Genomic DNA, 16487 nt, shown 5'->3' with positions numbered 1-16487 from the left:
AAAGTGCATTGAGGTCTATATTACCTAATGCTAATATACACCACAATGAGAACGTCCAGGGAGAGGACAAGGACAGAGACTCCTGGCATCCATATTTGCGTCTGCCCTGTGCCCTGCGGAAGAGGACAGGTCAAACTTGTCAGCTCTGTTGGGGCTCTTGTGTCATGACTCATGAAAAAACGCAGACCAAACTGGACTGAGGACATCTCAAGAGATATGTGGGTTCTACAACGTGACTGTGAGGGTGACTGGGAGCATTTCCCCCCATAAAACAAGAAAACAGGATCTCAAACAAATACAAGAGTTGAAAAGCCAAACGTTCTCTGGTGAAGCTCAATCCGATTGAAAAGGATATCTAGTGTTAAATACAAAGTGGTAGACAGACAGCTACTGGTGACTAGTCCCTGTTAAATGTAGTGAGGTGATGGGGTGATTAAAGCCTGATTTAAGCTTTGATGCCAAAGTACCATGCAATGTGTCGTTCATCAATGAAAGTACCATATCTTTTTATTTTAAGTTAAGAAATACGTGATTTTTGTCGAGTGGCATGTTGTAAGACTCTTCTGTCACTGAAGCATAAGTCAGGCTTTAGGAGGTTCAAATGGATGGGGGAGGGGTAGGGAGATCACCATGAGCAAAACCACAACTGAGATACTATTATTAACAGTAAATCATCAGCCAAACAACATGGTCTCTGTAGCCAACATATAATATCACAGTACATTATTCACTAAAAACTGGGTCAAAGGGTGGAATAGAAAGTGTAGAACGTGTGTGTGTGTGTGTGTGTGTGTGTGTGTGTGTGTGTGTGTGTGTGTGTGTGTGTGTGTGTGTGAAAGTAGGATTGTGAACTGACGGACTACACTCTCTAGCTGATCCACTTGCGGTGTTCACTATACTGACATGAAAACTGAGATCACATGGCACAGATTAGAATTTCATTGCACTAAAAATAATAAGACTTATTATTCCATTTTGGTTTACCATGGATGCGACATCATCTGACAGCGTTGTGTTTTGGCATATCCTCATGGAATTCAAGAGCAATGTTCCACAATGAAATGCTATTGTAGTTGCACATCAAGTAAAGTCACCCTCATGTCTACCATCTTGCAAGCCTTCAGGCTTGACTTTCTGTAAGAATAGGTTTTGTTTGGACAAAAATAATGCAACTGTTTTATGGCTCGAAAGTAACTCTTTTGAATGACGGGAAAAGGGAGAAGTATGATGAGAACAAGTTTCATGGGTCATCGAAATGCCTTTGAAAGTGACATATATATTTGATTGACAATGTGTTAACAGACATTGAACACAGCCAACCAGAGTAATCGGAGTTTCTCTGAAAGGATATCATTAAATGTGAGCATGTACCGTGTGCAGCCCTTTCAAAGTCCATTTCCTTATGTTTAGGAGCCAGCATGTTCAAACTAAAGTGAGTTTCAAATTAGAGGTATGGAAGTCCAATCCACCATTACATGAATCACAATCCATGAATCAATTTTCCTATTGGTGGGGCTGGAATTTGACATGAAAACCTGAATAATTATCGAACTAAAATGTATTTGTTCTGGCTGTAATGCATGGACACATTTGCTAACCATGGGGCATGTTTTGTAATAAATGTGGTTGATATCTACATCACAGTTCCTGCTGGTCCTGTGCAGTAAGAGTGAGATAATGCAATGTGAGTGAGCAAGTGAATCCTCGTTAGCTTGCGCAGTCGTCACTGACACCTAGGAGTCCGAGACGAGTTCTGATTGGCTGTTGTCAAAGCTCTGTCAACCCTGGATCCACTGAAAATAATCCAACACAGCCTACACTATGTACATGAATCAAAACGCAGCAAACCCTCTGGGTTTTGCTCGTTCCGATCACTGAGTTGGACTGTGTCTACATTTGTGCATATTGTTCACAGGTGCTGAAAAGACAGTGGATAATCACTCCATTGGCATCGGTGTCAACGTGGGCAGAGGAATGAGCCTTGTGTATGTTTGTGTGACACACGGGGAAAAAATGGGTGTGGCTTGTCAACGACGCCTGAATCACAATGTTTTCTGTTAGTGGTGGAGGAGGTGTCGGTGCTGAAAAAACAACGATGAGAGCAATAAATATCAAAATGAAGAGTCATTATGGCTAGATTAGCGATAAAAAATATTAAGCTGGATTCTCTCTGATCCAGGTCCAGTGGGCAGAGTTGCTCAGTAGAGAAGTTGGGTGAGCTGGAGGACACAACCTTGGTTGTAGGAGAGTGCTTCAGTCTGTGTGTGTCAGTAGGGGTGAGCTGTGTGTGTGTGCATAGTGGGGTGATCTGACCGCCTTGCAAGAGACAGGAGGAGAAGTCTTTTCTCTCGGGTCCAGCCCCTGGCTCCTTCTCTTTTATTTTTTACCCTCAATGTTTTCACCCCGCTCCTCACACACACACACACATGCCCACACTCACACGTGCCCACACACACACACACACACACACACACACACACGAACACACATACACACATACACGCAAACACACACACACACACACACACACACACACACACACACACACACACACACACACATACACACAGACGCAGACACATATACGCACCCTCATTTCAAAGTTCAAGGTCCTTGGAGATTTGAGTGGCAATGTCCCGAAAAGGTAGCGGCGCCCCCCAGAGTCGCGTGTAGCGCACCCCATTAGAAGTCTCATTAGAGGTGCCCGTGGAGAGGTGGCACACCTCGGCCTCGAAAGCAACGCGGCCCCCAGCGACCCCGTGGGTGCACGAGAGCAGGAAGGGCCCAGCATGGTGGACCTGGCAGCCACAGCCTAGCGCCGCCTCCCGCAGAGCTAGTACCACCTCTGCAGGGTCCCGCCGCCTGCTTCCCCTCAGATCCCAGCCACGTCCGATGGCCCGGGGCTCGGGCGCTTCTTGATGCCCAGGTAAATGGCGACTGTGAGGAAGAAAAGGACAATGTTCGGAATATTGGACCGCGACACGACGGTGGATTCCAATTTCCTACCACGACTAGTACATAAATGAACCACTTTCAACCTGACATCCCTTTTCTGGTCAAGTCATTATAGGCAAAAACACACATTTATTAAAAAAATGTCAAAATATGTAAAAAAAAAAAAAAAAAAAAAAAAAGATTCTAAAGAGAAAATGCAAAAATAGCAGATCTACATGTTGTGAATTTGTAGATAGGCTATTTTCACCATACAACAACAGCGCACGACAACGTATAAATGAATCATTGTGAAGAATGACTGGGTTACAACAACCCCTTTGGTTGCACTGTTGTGCAGTCCAGGACACTGACCTTGTGACCGCAAATCGGCTGATTCCCTCAGGTTCATTTGTGACCCTGTGTGAGAGACAGGCAGAGATATAGGGCTAGACTAGTGGGCAGTTTAGAAGCAATCTGCAAACGCCGCTGCAACCAAGTGACCAACGACCATCGCAAACCAATCCACAAGGCTCAGAGGAGACGGAACATCAACATCACAGTCACAGAGTGAGAGCATCCATTTAAAACTCAGCAGGAAAATGTGACCCCGGCTGAGGCCTGTCTGTTTGTTGCCCCGCTAATTTCAAAGCATGCAGATGTTAAAGCTGCAATCCATAGTAAGTGAGTAAAATGTTATTTGAACCAATCGGTATTAGTAGAGTACATGTGCTGTGTGTAACCAACACAACTGCATGGTTGTATTTGGTCTCCCTGCTCTTCTGTTAAGACATTTAGACCCTGTGGTCTGGTAGGACCTCTATTGATGAACAAAAGGTATTGCATAAAGATCAAAGTGAGATATCTCCTGTCAAACAGGCAGGGGCGTCACAAGGGGAGGGGGGGGGGTGAGTGGGACTGGGTTACTAGGGCCCAAGGTGGAGGGGCCTTAACTATTTTATACTTTAGCTATTGAAAAATAGCAGATATACAAGCTCACAGCGCGGCACCGAGTGCCGCGCTGCGAGCTTGTAGATCTGCTATTTTTGAGAAGTTGTGGAAAATGTGTGCAAATCTTTGAATATAACGTCTTTTTTAAGCGAACATTTGTCAAATTTTGCTTCTGGGGAGTCCATGGAACTAAATATATTGAGATGGGGGTCCGTGGCCAAATGCATATAATTCTGGGGGTACTTCAAAAGAAAAAGTTTGAGCACCACTGACATAGAAACATATATTTCTTTCAAGAAACATTTTTTTTTTTCCAAAAAACCTTAGAAGGATTTGAAATATTCAAAGACTTTCACGATTTTTCAAAAATAGCAGATCTACCAGCTTGCAGCGCGGCACTCGGTGCCGCGCTGTGAGCTTGTATATCTGCAATTTCGCAATAGTTAAAGTACCAAGGGCCCAGAATCTAGTGTGACACCCCTACAAACAGGTCTCTGTCTTAGCTCAGCAGTAGACATTTGGGGGTTTTGGATCCTTTATGGATTGCAGCATTAACTTGTCCATTTAACCTAGTGAGGATTGAATAAAATGAGACGTGAACAAAACAAGACTCAACTTTAACAAAACATGACCCAACCCACAAACCCACAAATACTAAATGAAATGATTAACACAACATTTTGATCAGGTATAATGCATAGGATGGTAAGGGGTCAAAGGGATTCGATAACCCTGGTCTCCATCCACTGAGTCCCTGTCCCAACAATTACTAGTTTACCAAATGTGGTAATTATCCCCAACCGTCCCCGCGTGCTTGGAGGCAAGAAACTGAGACTAGACGTAGGAAGGCAGACAGTGGATGTTGCACAAGCCCAGTGACAATAGAGAAAATAAATGAGTCATGCAGAATGATCATAACTATTCGATAAAGGCACAAGGCATAGCATTGTCAGGCAGACGGGCAGACAGGAATGATCTCAAGTATCTCCTATGAACAGGCAGACAACGCAGGCCGACAGAGAGAAGCCAGAGACATGGGAACTTACTAACTGTTTTGGATCCTTGTGGAAGAGTACAACCCGAGACTGATTTGTTTGAGCCCTGGCGCTTAGAAGGGTCAAGGTTGACCCTGACGCAATGAAAAAGGGAGCATAGAGGAAGAGAATGATGGAGAAAGAGGGGGGGGAAGAGAGGTGGAGGAGGGGGAAGAAAATACAATTGAATCATAGGGGAGCGAGTGGTGGAAACAGGCACGGCAAGAGCTGATCGGCAAGGATGGGGTTTGATAAGATTAGGCATATGAGATTGTTATGACTGGAAGCTGTGGAGGGGAGAGGGGGGGGGGGGGGGCTCATTAAAGCTCTTATACAGTATAGTGGTAGGCAAGGATGAACAGCCAGGATACACCCAAGTTGAAATTGAACATGCAATATAATACCATAAGGTTAAATCTTTGATGTCCCCTTTGTCATAAAGTGACACTTAATGTAACCATTTAATCTTGTGCTCAGAATCTCAATCATACATACATACGCAGAGAGCTATGAAGTGTCTGCTGCTTGGGTTGCACTGTAACTCAAATATAAAATTATCAAATGTTGAAGGAATATTTCAAAAGTGAGCATGTACTTGATAATAGAAACACTCGTCTGCAGGTTTGTACCGCACCTCAACTGTGCCCCTGTGCAGTGGTGGAAAAGGTACTCAAATATTTTACTTAAGTAAAAGTATCAATACTGCGATGTAAAAATATTATGTAAAAGTCTGGAATTCAAAATGTACTTGAGTAAAAGTACAAAACTATTGGCATCAAAATATACTTAAAGTACCAAAAGTAAAAGTACTAAAATGTTTGAAAATAGCAGATCTACAAGCTCACAACATGGCACAATGCAACGTGTTGTAAGCTGGTAGATCGGCTATTTTCAAATATCCTATGTATAAAATAGGGCAAGAGGTCAATTTGTTTGTTTTATATTATAATAATTTATATCTGCAAAGTTACTAGTAACTAAAGTTTTCAAATAATTGTAATGGAGTAAAAGCACAATATTTGCCTCTGATATGTAGTGTAGTAGAAGTGAAAAGTATTGAAATTTGTAAATACTCCAGTAAAGTACAAATACCTCAAAATCGTACCTAAGTACAGCACTTAAGTAAATGTACTTAGTTACTTTCCACGGTTCCACCACTGACCTAAACTGTGCCCCATCACGTGGTGTTCAGTGCATTTACCTGCGTGTGAGTTTGGAGGTCAGTTTGGTGAAGAGGTTGGAGGTGGCCCGGCTGCGGACATGCGGCAGCGGGCTGGCTTCGTGGTGGGACAGGGTGGGGGACGTGGGCGGTGCAGAGTACACCGGCGGGCCCCGGTCCCTCAGCTGGCCCCCGTGGAAGGTGCTGCGAATCGTGGAGCCTCGGGTGAGACGGCACCGGTCCCCGGACGTAGAGGACGAGGCTCCCGCCCCGGCCATACTGAGCGTGGAGGGGGAGGCGGCGGGCAAGCGGTGGCTCAGGGAACTGCAGAGAATGAAGACAATTGAAACTAGACTAGAAAGATGTGTGGTTGCCCTGAGGCAAGGCTGGCGCTTTGGCATGGGATCAACCTTGACCAAAAAATGCACAGACCTGGTTGGTTGTTTAAGTTGGACAAAATGTGGCCATATTTTCCCAAATATGGATATGACTGACGTCTGACATCATAGATGTCTTCATAGACCACATGAGACTCACACAATATGTCCATATATGGGCATTCCAAGCTATGGGCTTAATATTGATGACATCATGGATCTCCATGTATGGGCATTAAAGGGCCTCCCCTAAGTAACAAGAAATCTTGTGAAATTAAATGTCGTCAACCAATCATCAAGGATGATGATACACAAAATAAGATTTGCAAGTGTGACTCGTGTCGCGGCAACCACACTGGTTAGACTGACACAATATGTCATAAAGATGAAACACACCTGTTCTCCTTGCCATTCTGCAGTAGCCTATCTGTGCCAGAGCGGTCCGTGCATACATATGTATTCCGGCGGGTCATGGAGCTTCCAGGGATGTTATTCTATAGAGCAGGGAAAGAGGTCAAAGAGCAAGACAAAGGTTAATTAAGACTTAACCCTGACATGCTGCTGTTAGGATGACAAACAGTGGTAGCAGTTTGACGGCCTTCATCGTGCATCTGTACGCTAAGCCTGATTTATACTTAGTCCCGTGCCAAAAATAGACGATCTACGAGCTCACAAGGCGACACGTTGTGAACAGCTATTTATGGCAATACTATTTGGTGTGCAACGCCTATGAGCAACTAAGTACAATATCGTCTCTGTCGGTTGCAAACCTCATATGTCCAAAACAGTTACTTTTCAGGATTTCAATTCTGTTCCTACGAAACAGTGTGGGCTCGCATGTAACACCATGTATGGGCATAAAGATCTACCCTTTGGTTGCACCTCATCTTTTATACTGTCTTTTGTACAGTACTGCCTTTATACTGTCGAGAAGAAATTGACTGTACTGCCTTTGTACTGTCGAGGAGAATAGGTTATGTAATAGGATATGTCATTTTTGAGGAGAACTTGACTGATAAATTACGTCAGAGTGAAAAGGTCAAGTTTATTAAGTATCAATCTGGCTAACCAACGTCAAATAAAAGGTACGGAGCATCAGAGTCTGTTCTCGAGAGATTAATTTAGTATTGACTGTTCAAGTGGTTACATATCTGAAAACACCAATTGTCATGAATCAAAACACACTGATGATTGTGTTGTCAAACGATGAAACTATGTATAGTCTATGAAAAGGTTGTGGGGGTCCCTGCTTCATCTCTCTCTCAACTAAGGGGTCCTTGGCCTTAAAACGTTGAAGACCGCTGGCCTAAAGAGCAGACAGATACTGTATCCCATGACGGAAACAGCGGTGGTTAGTGGTCCCTCTCACCGTGGTGGCAGTCATCTCTTTGCGGCGGTCTGGGATCTCGGACTTGTTGGGGTTGTTGGCGCTGCTGACCATGGGGCTGGAGGGAGGCAGGCTGTGGCTGCCCATCACGCTGCAGCTGGCCTTGCGGGACGGCATGCGGCCCTCCCTCAGCTCCCTGTCCCCTGTACTGGTGGGGCTCCTCTTGGGGTGCATGACCGGCATGGAGGGTCCACCTTGGAGGATGAGATGTTACCATAAAAAAAGATGAGTGGTGGAAAGTAACTAAGTACATTTACTAGAGTACTTAAGTAATAAGTTTGAGGTGTTGTTTTTACTTTGCTGGAGTATTTCCAATTTTCTGTACTTTTACTTCTACTCCACTAGATCTCAGAGGCAAATATTGTAATTTTGTAATCAACTACAATTATTTGAAAACTTTAGTTACTAGTTACAAGTTACTTTGTGGATTATGATTATTATTACAAAACATACATTACCCACTTCAGCCCTATACATTTCAGCCATTTGAAAATAGATGATCTACTTCGATCTATTTTTGTATTTATATTTTTCAAATGTATTTTATTGCGACCGCAGGTCGCAGTTTACTATCAGAACCATCACAGCTTGTCAGTGTCTGTCTGTCTGTCCGGTCGTCCATCCGGACGGGTAACGCCTGACACTGTGGTTCCCCTGACACATCACTGTCAGATACTCAGCCAGGGATCTCCATATATAGTTCCGCCGATTTAAAATGATTCCAATACGGAACTAAAACTTCCTATGATTGGCCGCTAGTTGCACTGTTTTCCCCCCCGGCCGATCGCAAAAAGAATTGTTCTCCATTGGACCCCATTCATTTTCCCCTTTTGTTTTCTAACCTTAATTAACATTTTCATAAATACTTTATGGTTCCTATCGCTAGTTAAAAATTGCCTTTCAATCACGATGATATGCGTTTTGTGAAAATAAGGTCCCATTTATGTTAAAATTGATGATAACATTGCCCATGCTTTACTGGGGGGCGTGGCCAACTAAACTGATGCCGGCCGGCTGTGTTCTTCAACGTGTGCTTTATTTCGGGAGGCTCCGACCACATTCTCCCATGAATCTCTGCGGTTTCACGTGACCGTTGGCAGCCAATAGCCTCCTCTGGTCGCATTTCAATCTATGATGGCGACACCCATGCCAAGGACCCAAAATACTTCAGTTGCTCTGCATATAAACCAATGGCTTCGCACTGTCCATATATTTTACGGCCAAGACAGATGGCGCGAGGGCGATGTCGCTTTTCACCCTTAGGCGTCTTACTGGTATATTTGAAAACCGTATAATGAGTACTTTTGGTACATTTTGATTCCAATACTTTTGTACTTTTATATTTTGAATTCTGGACTTGGACTTATGGACTTGGAGTTATAAGCAGGGCATGTAAAAAAATATATAGCACATATGTGTGGATACTGGTTTGCATGTACCAGTAGTGCCCATGGGTGGCATTAGGATTATGTACAGGCTTATGGGTGGGCAAAAACACAGGGCAAGGGGTGTCAACATCTTCCAATTATTATGAACATTTCATAAATATCCAGTACTTTTTTCTATGGGATACATACAGTAGCGGTGAGGAAATTAATCAATTCTAATATGCATCACAATGCGGACGTGGATTCTACATTGATTAGATTGCGTAATCAATTATAGCCTGCTAACAATTATTGTTGATTTTCCAATTACTTTCGAAGGCATTGTCGGATTGAACTGAGAGGCTATGTTAATCTGTATGCTAACTCTCCCTCTGAGGGACCAAGGGAGGCTGGATCAACAAGCTTTTGAAAGTGGACAATCTGGGTATATTTCTCAGTCAAATCTGCTACTGTAATGCCAATGTACAGTTTTGAGCTGAACTAAAGACAAGGAAAGACAACAAACGCAGAGGAATATATACTGCTGAAGCAGGTGCTTTTACCATGGCCTGGCCACAAAACCAACACATGGGTCTCTCTCCAAGCAGGAGCAGTAGTATCCATTTGGTAATTACGTTTGCCTAGATAGGCTACAGACATACGACATATGACATCACTAGACAAACATGATGCTACGCACACACATTTTACTATGGCAAAACGCTGAGGAAAAAGGCTACGGACACACGCACAGCTACGGACACACACACATTTTGCTATGGCAAAACGCTGAGGAAAAAGGCTACAGACATACAACATATGACATCACTAGACAAACATGATGCTACGCACACACATTTTACTATGGCAAAACGCTGAGGAAAAAGGCTACGGACACACGCACAGCCACTTATAAGAGCGGTTTGCACGGCTCAAAAATAACCCATAAATCCTTAAATAGTGACCCTCCCTCGGACGAAAATGAAAATTGTGATTAGTTTGGTTAACTGTTGCATCCCTACAATAGCCAACATTTCACTGCAATAAGGAAACAGCATTGATGAGGATCTTGAAGCTATTTGTCCAGTAGCAAAAGATGAAACTCACAGAAGTCGCTGTGCCTTCGCTGCCTGTGGTAGGTGGAGGCACTGCGCTGAGTCTTGCTGTGCGAGGAAGAGGAGGAGGAGGAAGAGGAGCCAGTGGCTGAGGAGTGCTTGTTAGTCCCGTTGGTGATGGGGCTGGGTCGGACCCGGGCCAGGGACAGGCTGCTGGCTGAGCGGGTCTCACTGCCATCCTGGAGTAAGAACAGTGAGACAGTGTTGATTTCGTCGACTAAAACTATGACGAAAAATGTGTGTCGACTAAATAAAAACAAAATAAAAACTAAGCTGAGATGACTAAAACTAAGACTAAATATATTGACAATTTCTTCAACAAAATAAAAACTAGACTAAAACGTTAGGGAGGGACTAGTGGAAGAGAGAGTCATTTTATGTTTGGTTGCTCTCAGGTGTTGCTTGCTGAAAATAGCAGATCTACAAGCTCACAACGCGTCGCAGTGCGACGCGTTGTGAGCTTGTAGATTGGCTATTTTCAGCATGCAACCAAGTGTAAAATCAGTCATTATGATGCCATCAACGCCTGCCAAAATACATTTTAGTTGACTAAATCAACTGTAGATTTAGTCAACTAAAATCTCATGATATTTAGTCGACTAAAATTAGACTAAAACTAAAACTTTCAGGAGACTAAATTATGACTAAAACTAACTGAGATTTTATTCAAAAGACTATGACTAAAACAGTCATAGTCAAAAACAACACTGCAGTGAGAGGCCAGGTATAAGCTGCTATAGTGCAGTGGTTCTCAAATGTATTCATGTCGATGACCCCCGAAATGAATATGTATTTGGCAGCAGACCCCCTCCTGAAAATGTTGTGTACTATGGACCCCCACACAAGATTTCTGTTGTTCTACAGCGTGTTGCATCATGATGCATTGTGAGCTTATAGATGGGCTATTTATTTCCATTATACAACTAGGGCTGTCACGATATGACATTTTACATGACGATTAATTGTCACTCAAATAATTGGCGATTAACGATTTAATTGTGTTTTTGTCGTTGATAATTACATTTCTGTTTGGCTTTTAGGCTTTGAAGTTGCATATGGTAGATATGACACATAACCTAAACACACAAATACATTACTGACATATTTGACAACTTACTACTTAAAAAATAACATTGATAGTGGAAATAGCCGATCTACAAGCTCACAACGCGTCGCGATGCGACGCGTTGTGAGCTTGTAGATCTGCTATTTCCACTATTTTTGACATTTTTCAACATTCACGATTATGACGATTATGACAAAATAATTGCGATAATGTAAAATAATCACGATTAGACGATTATGTAATAATTGTGACAGCCCTATATACAACAGGTTCTGACAAAGCAATATGATTGGTTGAAATAGATTTCTACCGTGCAAATAATGAGCATTACCACATGGGTCTAATGAAATGTAAACATCAGCTGTACTAAGAGGCTACGCTAGCAGTTTTCATGTGAAGTTCAGGGACATAGTGGCGAAATCTGGATTAAAAATGTATAAATCTCAATCGAATATCTTAATTACAGTGAAATGAAGTTGACGTGGGGGTAACTGTTAGTATAATCACAATATTACACTTGAGGGTTGTGCTTTATTGTGGCTATTGGCACTTCAGCCCTGCCTACGGAGCACGGCTATTGACTCATTCCTGCAGCAAGGCTGGCGTGCCATCAACCACGATAATGCACACCTTCTTGTCTGTTATTGCGTAAATAGCCTACGTACAGTATAAAGGGAACACATTTTGATGTGTTAATAACACATCTTGCAGGGGGACCCATTGGACGCCTGGGGGTTCACGGTCACCACTTTGAGAACCATGCTTTACTGGACTAAAAGCTGTGGTGGGGTCCTTGAGGGGGATCCAGGGGGTCCTCAGCTAAATGATTGATAGTTACAGTAGTAACCAATTGGACACATATGGGTCTGTAGCTCCGAGAGTGTATTTGTACAGTACGTGTAGTTGCATGTTAAAGGAGCTATAGTCAACTTTTTCATTGTAGGGCCGACACTTTGTTTACATCCTAGTCTATAGACTAGAATGTAAACAAAGTGTTTGTCTGACAATGGCCAAAATGATTATTTTATCATTATTTTACGCTTTTTGTGGTAATTTTTGAATAGAAACACATATATGAAGCTTATTTTTTTATAAAATATTTTTGAAACATTAGTTTTATTTTAGCATCCGTTTTTCAAGAAAAAGTTGACTATAGCTCCTTTAAATTAACAGATGATTTTACAGTGAAGATTGGGGTGCCAGAGATAAATTACTAGTGAACTTGCTGTGATTTAGCTAGAATTCTTCTTCTTCCCCTTGTTCAAACACCTTACCTCGCTTTTGAGGCCCAGCAGTAGGTAGGTGGCGGTGACCTCATTGTATTTCTGATTAAGCAGAGCATCCTTGATCTCCTCTGGTGTGAATCCCATTCCAACCATAACCTCTGAGGGAAACAGACAACAAAGCATGTTGTCTGAGTCTCTGTCTCTGATCCAACTGTATTTCAGCTAGAATTAATTCAGCATCACGTTAGTTCATATTGGCACGGACAGGCAGGAGGCGTACACTGTTAACCTCACTCTCCCCCGGACCCCCATTCATTCAGCGTTCAACTCATTCAGCTCCTTAATTCCCATTTGCTAACAATCTTACAAATGTGCCCTCTATCTAAATGGTTAGGCACGAAGTTCATACTTCTTAGGCATGAAGTTACTACTTCATGTTTATGACCGGGCACAGCTCAGTTCCTGCTGCCGTTTGTTTTCAAACTACCTCCACCTCCCAAGCCTCCTCCTCTGCCATAAATGAATGATTCTGTGGTTGGTATGTTAATCTGTTTATTAATGTATGCCCTTGAAGGGTTCCATGTTGATGCATAACTCATTATGCTCTGTATCTTATGCTCTGCTTCTGGGGGGTGCGCAGGTACCGTTAGTGCCTATTGAGATTGGCACATTTTCTGGGGCAACCTGCCAAGATCACACATGTCACACGTGTCTTTTTTTTTCTTCTTCTTTTTTTTCACTCAAAAAAGTGCCTGCAATGTAGTTCATTGAAACTACATTGCATGCACATCATGGGGTGATCACTGCTTGCCTCCTGTGAATTGTTTTCTTTTTCTTTTTGTTTATTTTCTTTTTATTTCGTTGCAGAGTGAGGTCAGCAGACAAAGTGACGTGAGTGAGATGAAAAGACCTGGGTGAAATCTGCCAATCTCAACAGGTAATCTAACGGTAATAATCTATAGTATAACAGGAGCCGAGTCACACCACCAAACTGAACGCAATAGCATTGCAATAAATGGTAAAAGATTAATACTGAGCTGAAGTGTCTAAATGAATGAATTTGAATGATTCAAAGAAGCAGAATGTCTGATATATGTAGGCCTACAGTACACTCCAGAGCCAAATCTGACTCACCTATGCGACTCGCATCACTATAGTCCTCAACAGGCTCTATGTGGGCCTTCAGTTCTTCCGCTTCATACCCTGAATTTATCCACTTGTCCTTCATCACTTGCTGTGGGCAACAAAACAGTCTGTATTAGATACGTTAGGCAGGTGTTGAGTTTCACTTCACATTTTCTTTCCGGAATCACGATAGTACAGTGAGATAAATACTATGTTGAGTGTTAAAGGGTTCCCCACAGCAGATGTTCAATGTTAATGTAGCACAGAAAGATAATCAATCCAAATAACACACTTTTACTATTTTTTAACCATACCTACGGTTAGAAGTTAGAAGTAAAAATAAAACAAAACTAACTAGAAGCAGTGCTCTTCCAAGCACGGGTTTCCACCAGGTCATGTAGGTCCTGGTGGCGCTAAATGTGAAAAGGGTGCCATGTCTTCTCTGGCCTTTAACAGCAATGTGACGCTGCATGCATGATTTGAGGCATTTTGTTCCAAAATGTGTTTGGCAAAACTCGACCTGCTCCTGGTGCTATAACAGGCAACATGGAAAAATCCTGCAAACTTTGGAAGCCAATGTTAGCCATAGGATTGAATATGAAATATCGGAGAGATCCGTCTTGATCACATGAGTATAGAGATACTGTGTACTGATTTGCATGATTTTTGGATAAAATCTTAAGGAGTAATATCCAAAAATGTGTTTTACATAAGTCGGCCTCCTGGTGGCACTATAAAAGGCTGATGTAAAAAATGCAGGGAAAAGGTTTTTCCTTGGCCTCTAGGGAGTGCGCATACAAAGTTTGAATTGACACTAGAGATGGACCGATTGCAAAATTCTTGGCCGATTCCGATTTCCGGTTTTATTAAATTCTGATCTGCCGATACCGATTTTTCCGATACCGATTTTCTATCTAAGAAAGAACAATAATTATACAATACACCATATATTTTTTGGCTTGAGTACCCTTTCCATGATTTTTTTATCCAAGTACTCCCTTTCCCAGACAACATTTTGCTTATATAACTGCAATTAAAACCACAACTATGGTAGGCTATATGCATAACACCCCTGTTCAACAATATAACATCACAAATAAGAAATGGAGTGAGTTTCAAACAGTGCATCCTGAGCAGATTTATTTTCAACACTGACAATAAGATTCAGTCAGTTTTCATGTCAATAACTAGTAATCAACAACCAATCATCAACTGATCAACAAAATTCAAAAACACATCTCAGTTGGCTGGTATTCTACCATGTAATTTCTTCAGTATCCCATGCAGTACCTCTGGGTATCACCAGGGGTACTCGTAGTACCCCAGTTAAACACTGGAATAGTTGACTTTCAATGTCACAATCAACAATTTTTTAAGCAGCACTGAGTTAACTTAAGAAAATAAAACTTGAACTCAATCTAGTGCAATGTTTGTAGGCCTACTTGAAAAATGAAAGCTGGTGCTATTTAACTATTATTATTATCATTGTTATTAATATGCTGGTGAAATTGGCTTGGCAATCCTTTGTTTTTATACTGTCATTAGTATCAACAAGCAACCCCCCTGGTTGCTTGTTTCTCTCTCAAAAACAAAACCTGGCAACATTGGGTGATCAGACTCCGAAGTGTTTATCTTAGCACAGGACGCTAAACAAGCAGACTGCAGTGGACACACATGCTGCTCATGATTACATGCATTTATGTAGCGCAATATTTGGGATATATGTGTGGCTGGCTACCAGATGTGAGTTTGTATGCCTTGTAGATCAGCTGTTTTCGACTAAACTCACGCAGCCAGCCACCACTGCTGTTCGTTGTGTGTGTGTGTGAGAGTCAGAGTGTGTGTGGAGGGACGAGGGAGAGAGGGACGGGGAGAGAGAGAGAGAGAGATAGACGGAACACTATAGCCCCGTTCAGCTCGCATCGTTGCTTTTGTTCAGATGTAGGCTACTGTAATGAGATGGAGTTATTTATTTGAGCGAACGGGTAATATGGCTTATCAATGCAAAGAGCGAGTTTTGGATCATCCTGGCACACAGTGAAATAAGTCCAAATCCGCGACATGTTTTCTTCATGAGTCTGTTAGCGTTAGCTTCGCTGCTGCTTTGTTTTGGTCAGTGCGCGTTGAGACACATGTTGCGTACTGCGCATGCATGTCATTTTTGATCGGCGGAAAACCGGAAATTACGTTAGGACCGGCCGGTCACCGATTGAGGCCGATTTTATATAATACCGGCCGATTTTCGATACCGGCCGATACCGATGTCCATCTCTAATTGACACTGATCGGTGGAGTTATAGGTAAAAATACAAATCGGCCTGTTATAGCGCAACCATGAGGCTGATTTGAAATTTTTGAAGTGGGATTTCTTCCTCGGCCTAGTGGAAATGTGTTTGCAAAATTTCACGAAAATTGCACGCTGCGTTCTTGATTTGAGGCATTTTGTTCAAAACTGGCCAATCTTACAATCTTTGGAAGCCAATCTTAGCCAATCAGGATGGAATTTGGAAGATCAGACAGATCACCAATGTGCTTGATTTTTGGACAAGATCTGTAGGAGTACTGTCAAAAAAGGAGTTTGACAAAAATTGGCCTCATGGAGGCCCATGTAAAAAATGTGGGGCAGAGGTTCTGAATTGGTATCCAGGGAGTGTGTGTGCACAGTTTGGCCGAGACCAAGCCAACGGCGCCGGAGATTAGCTGGTAACAGACGGACGGACAGACCCACGGACACACAAACGGACGGACG

The 16487-nt window shown here is 42.6% G+C and overlaps 1 protein-coding gene across 1 annotated transcript in view; it reads right to left on the bottom strand.

Moving 5' to 3' along the window:
• Positions 1–2597: 2597 nt before the first annotated feature.
• Positions 2598–16487, bottom strand: part of LOC308304189 (MAP/microtubule affinity-regulating kinase 4-like) — a gene marked incomplete at both ends in the record, with an annotated part of 34019 nt that continues 20129 nt past the window's right edge. Inside the window, 9 exons of the mRNA XM_080748750.1 lie at positions 2598–2937; positions 3307–3351; positions 4925–5011; positions 6118–6399; positions 6849–6946; positions 7822–8033; positions 10314–10500; positions 12662–12771; positions 13748–13847. Coding sequence (XP_080604876.1) covers positions 2598–2937; positions 3307–3351; positions 4925–5011; positions 6118–6399; positions 6849–6946; positions 7822–8033; positions 10314–10500; positions 12662–12771; positions 13748–13847 — 1461 coding nt within the window. The remainder of the gene's footprint in view (positions 2938–3306; positions 3352–4924; positions 5012–6117; positions 6400–6848; positions 6947–7821; positions 8034–10313; positions 10501–12661; positions 12772–13747; positions 13848–16487) is intronic.

The sequence above is a fragment of the Nannobrachium achirus genome (genome assembly GCF_963921795.1).
Source record: "Nannobrachium achirus genome assembly, chromosome: 19".
Taxonomy (NCBI): Eukaryota; Metazoa; Chordata; class Actinopteri; order Myctophiformes; family Myctophidae; genus Nannobrachium; species Nannobrachium achirus.
The sequence above is the reverse complement of the archived record's forward strand: the minus strand, read 5'-3'. Positions and strand labels throughout refer to the sequence as shown.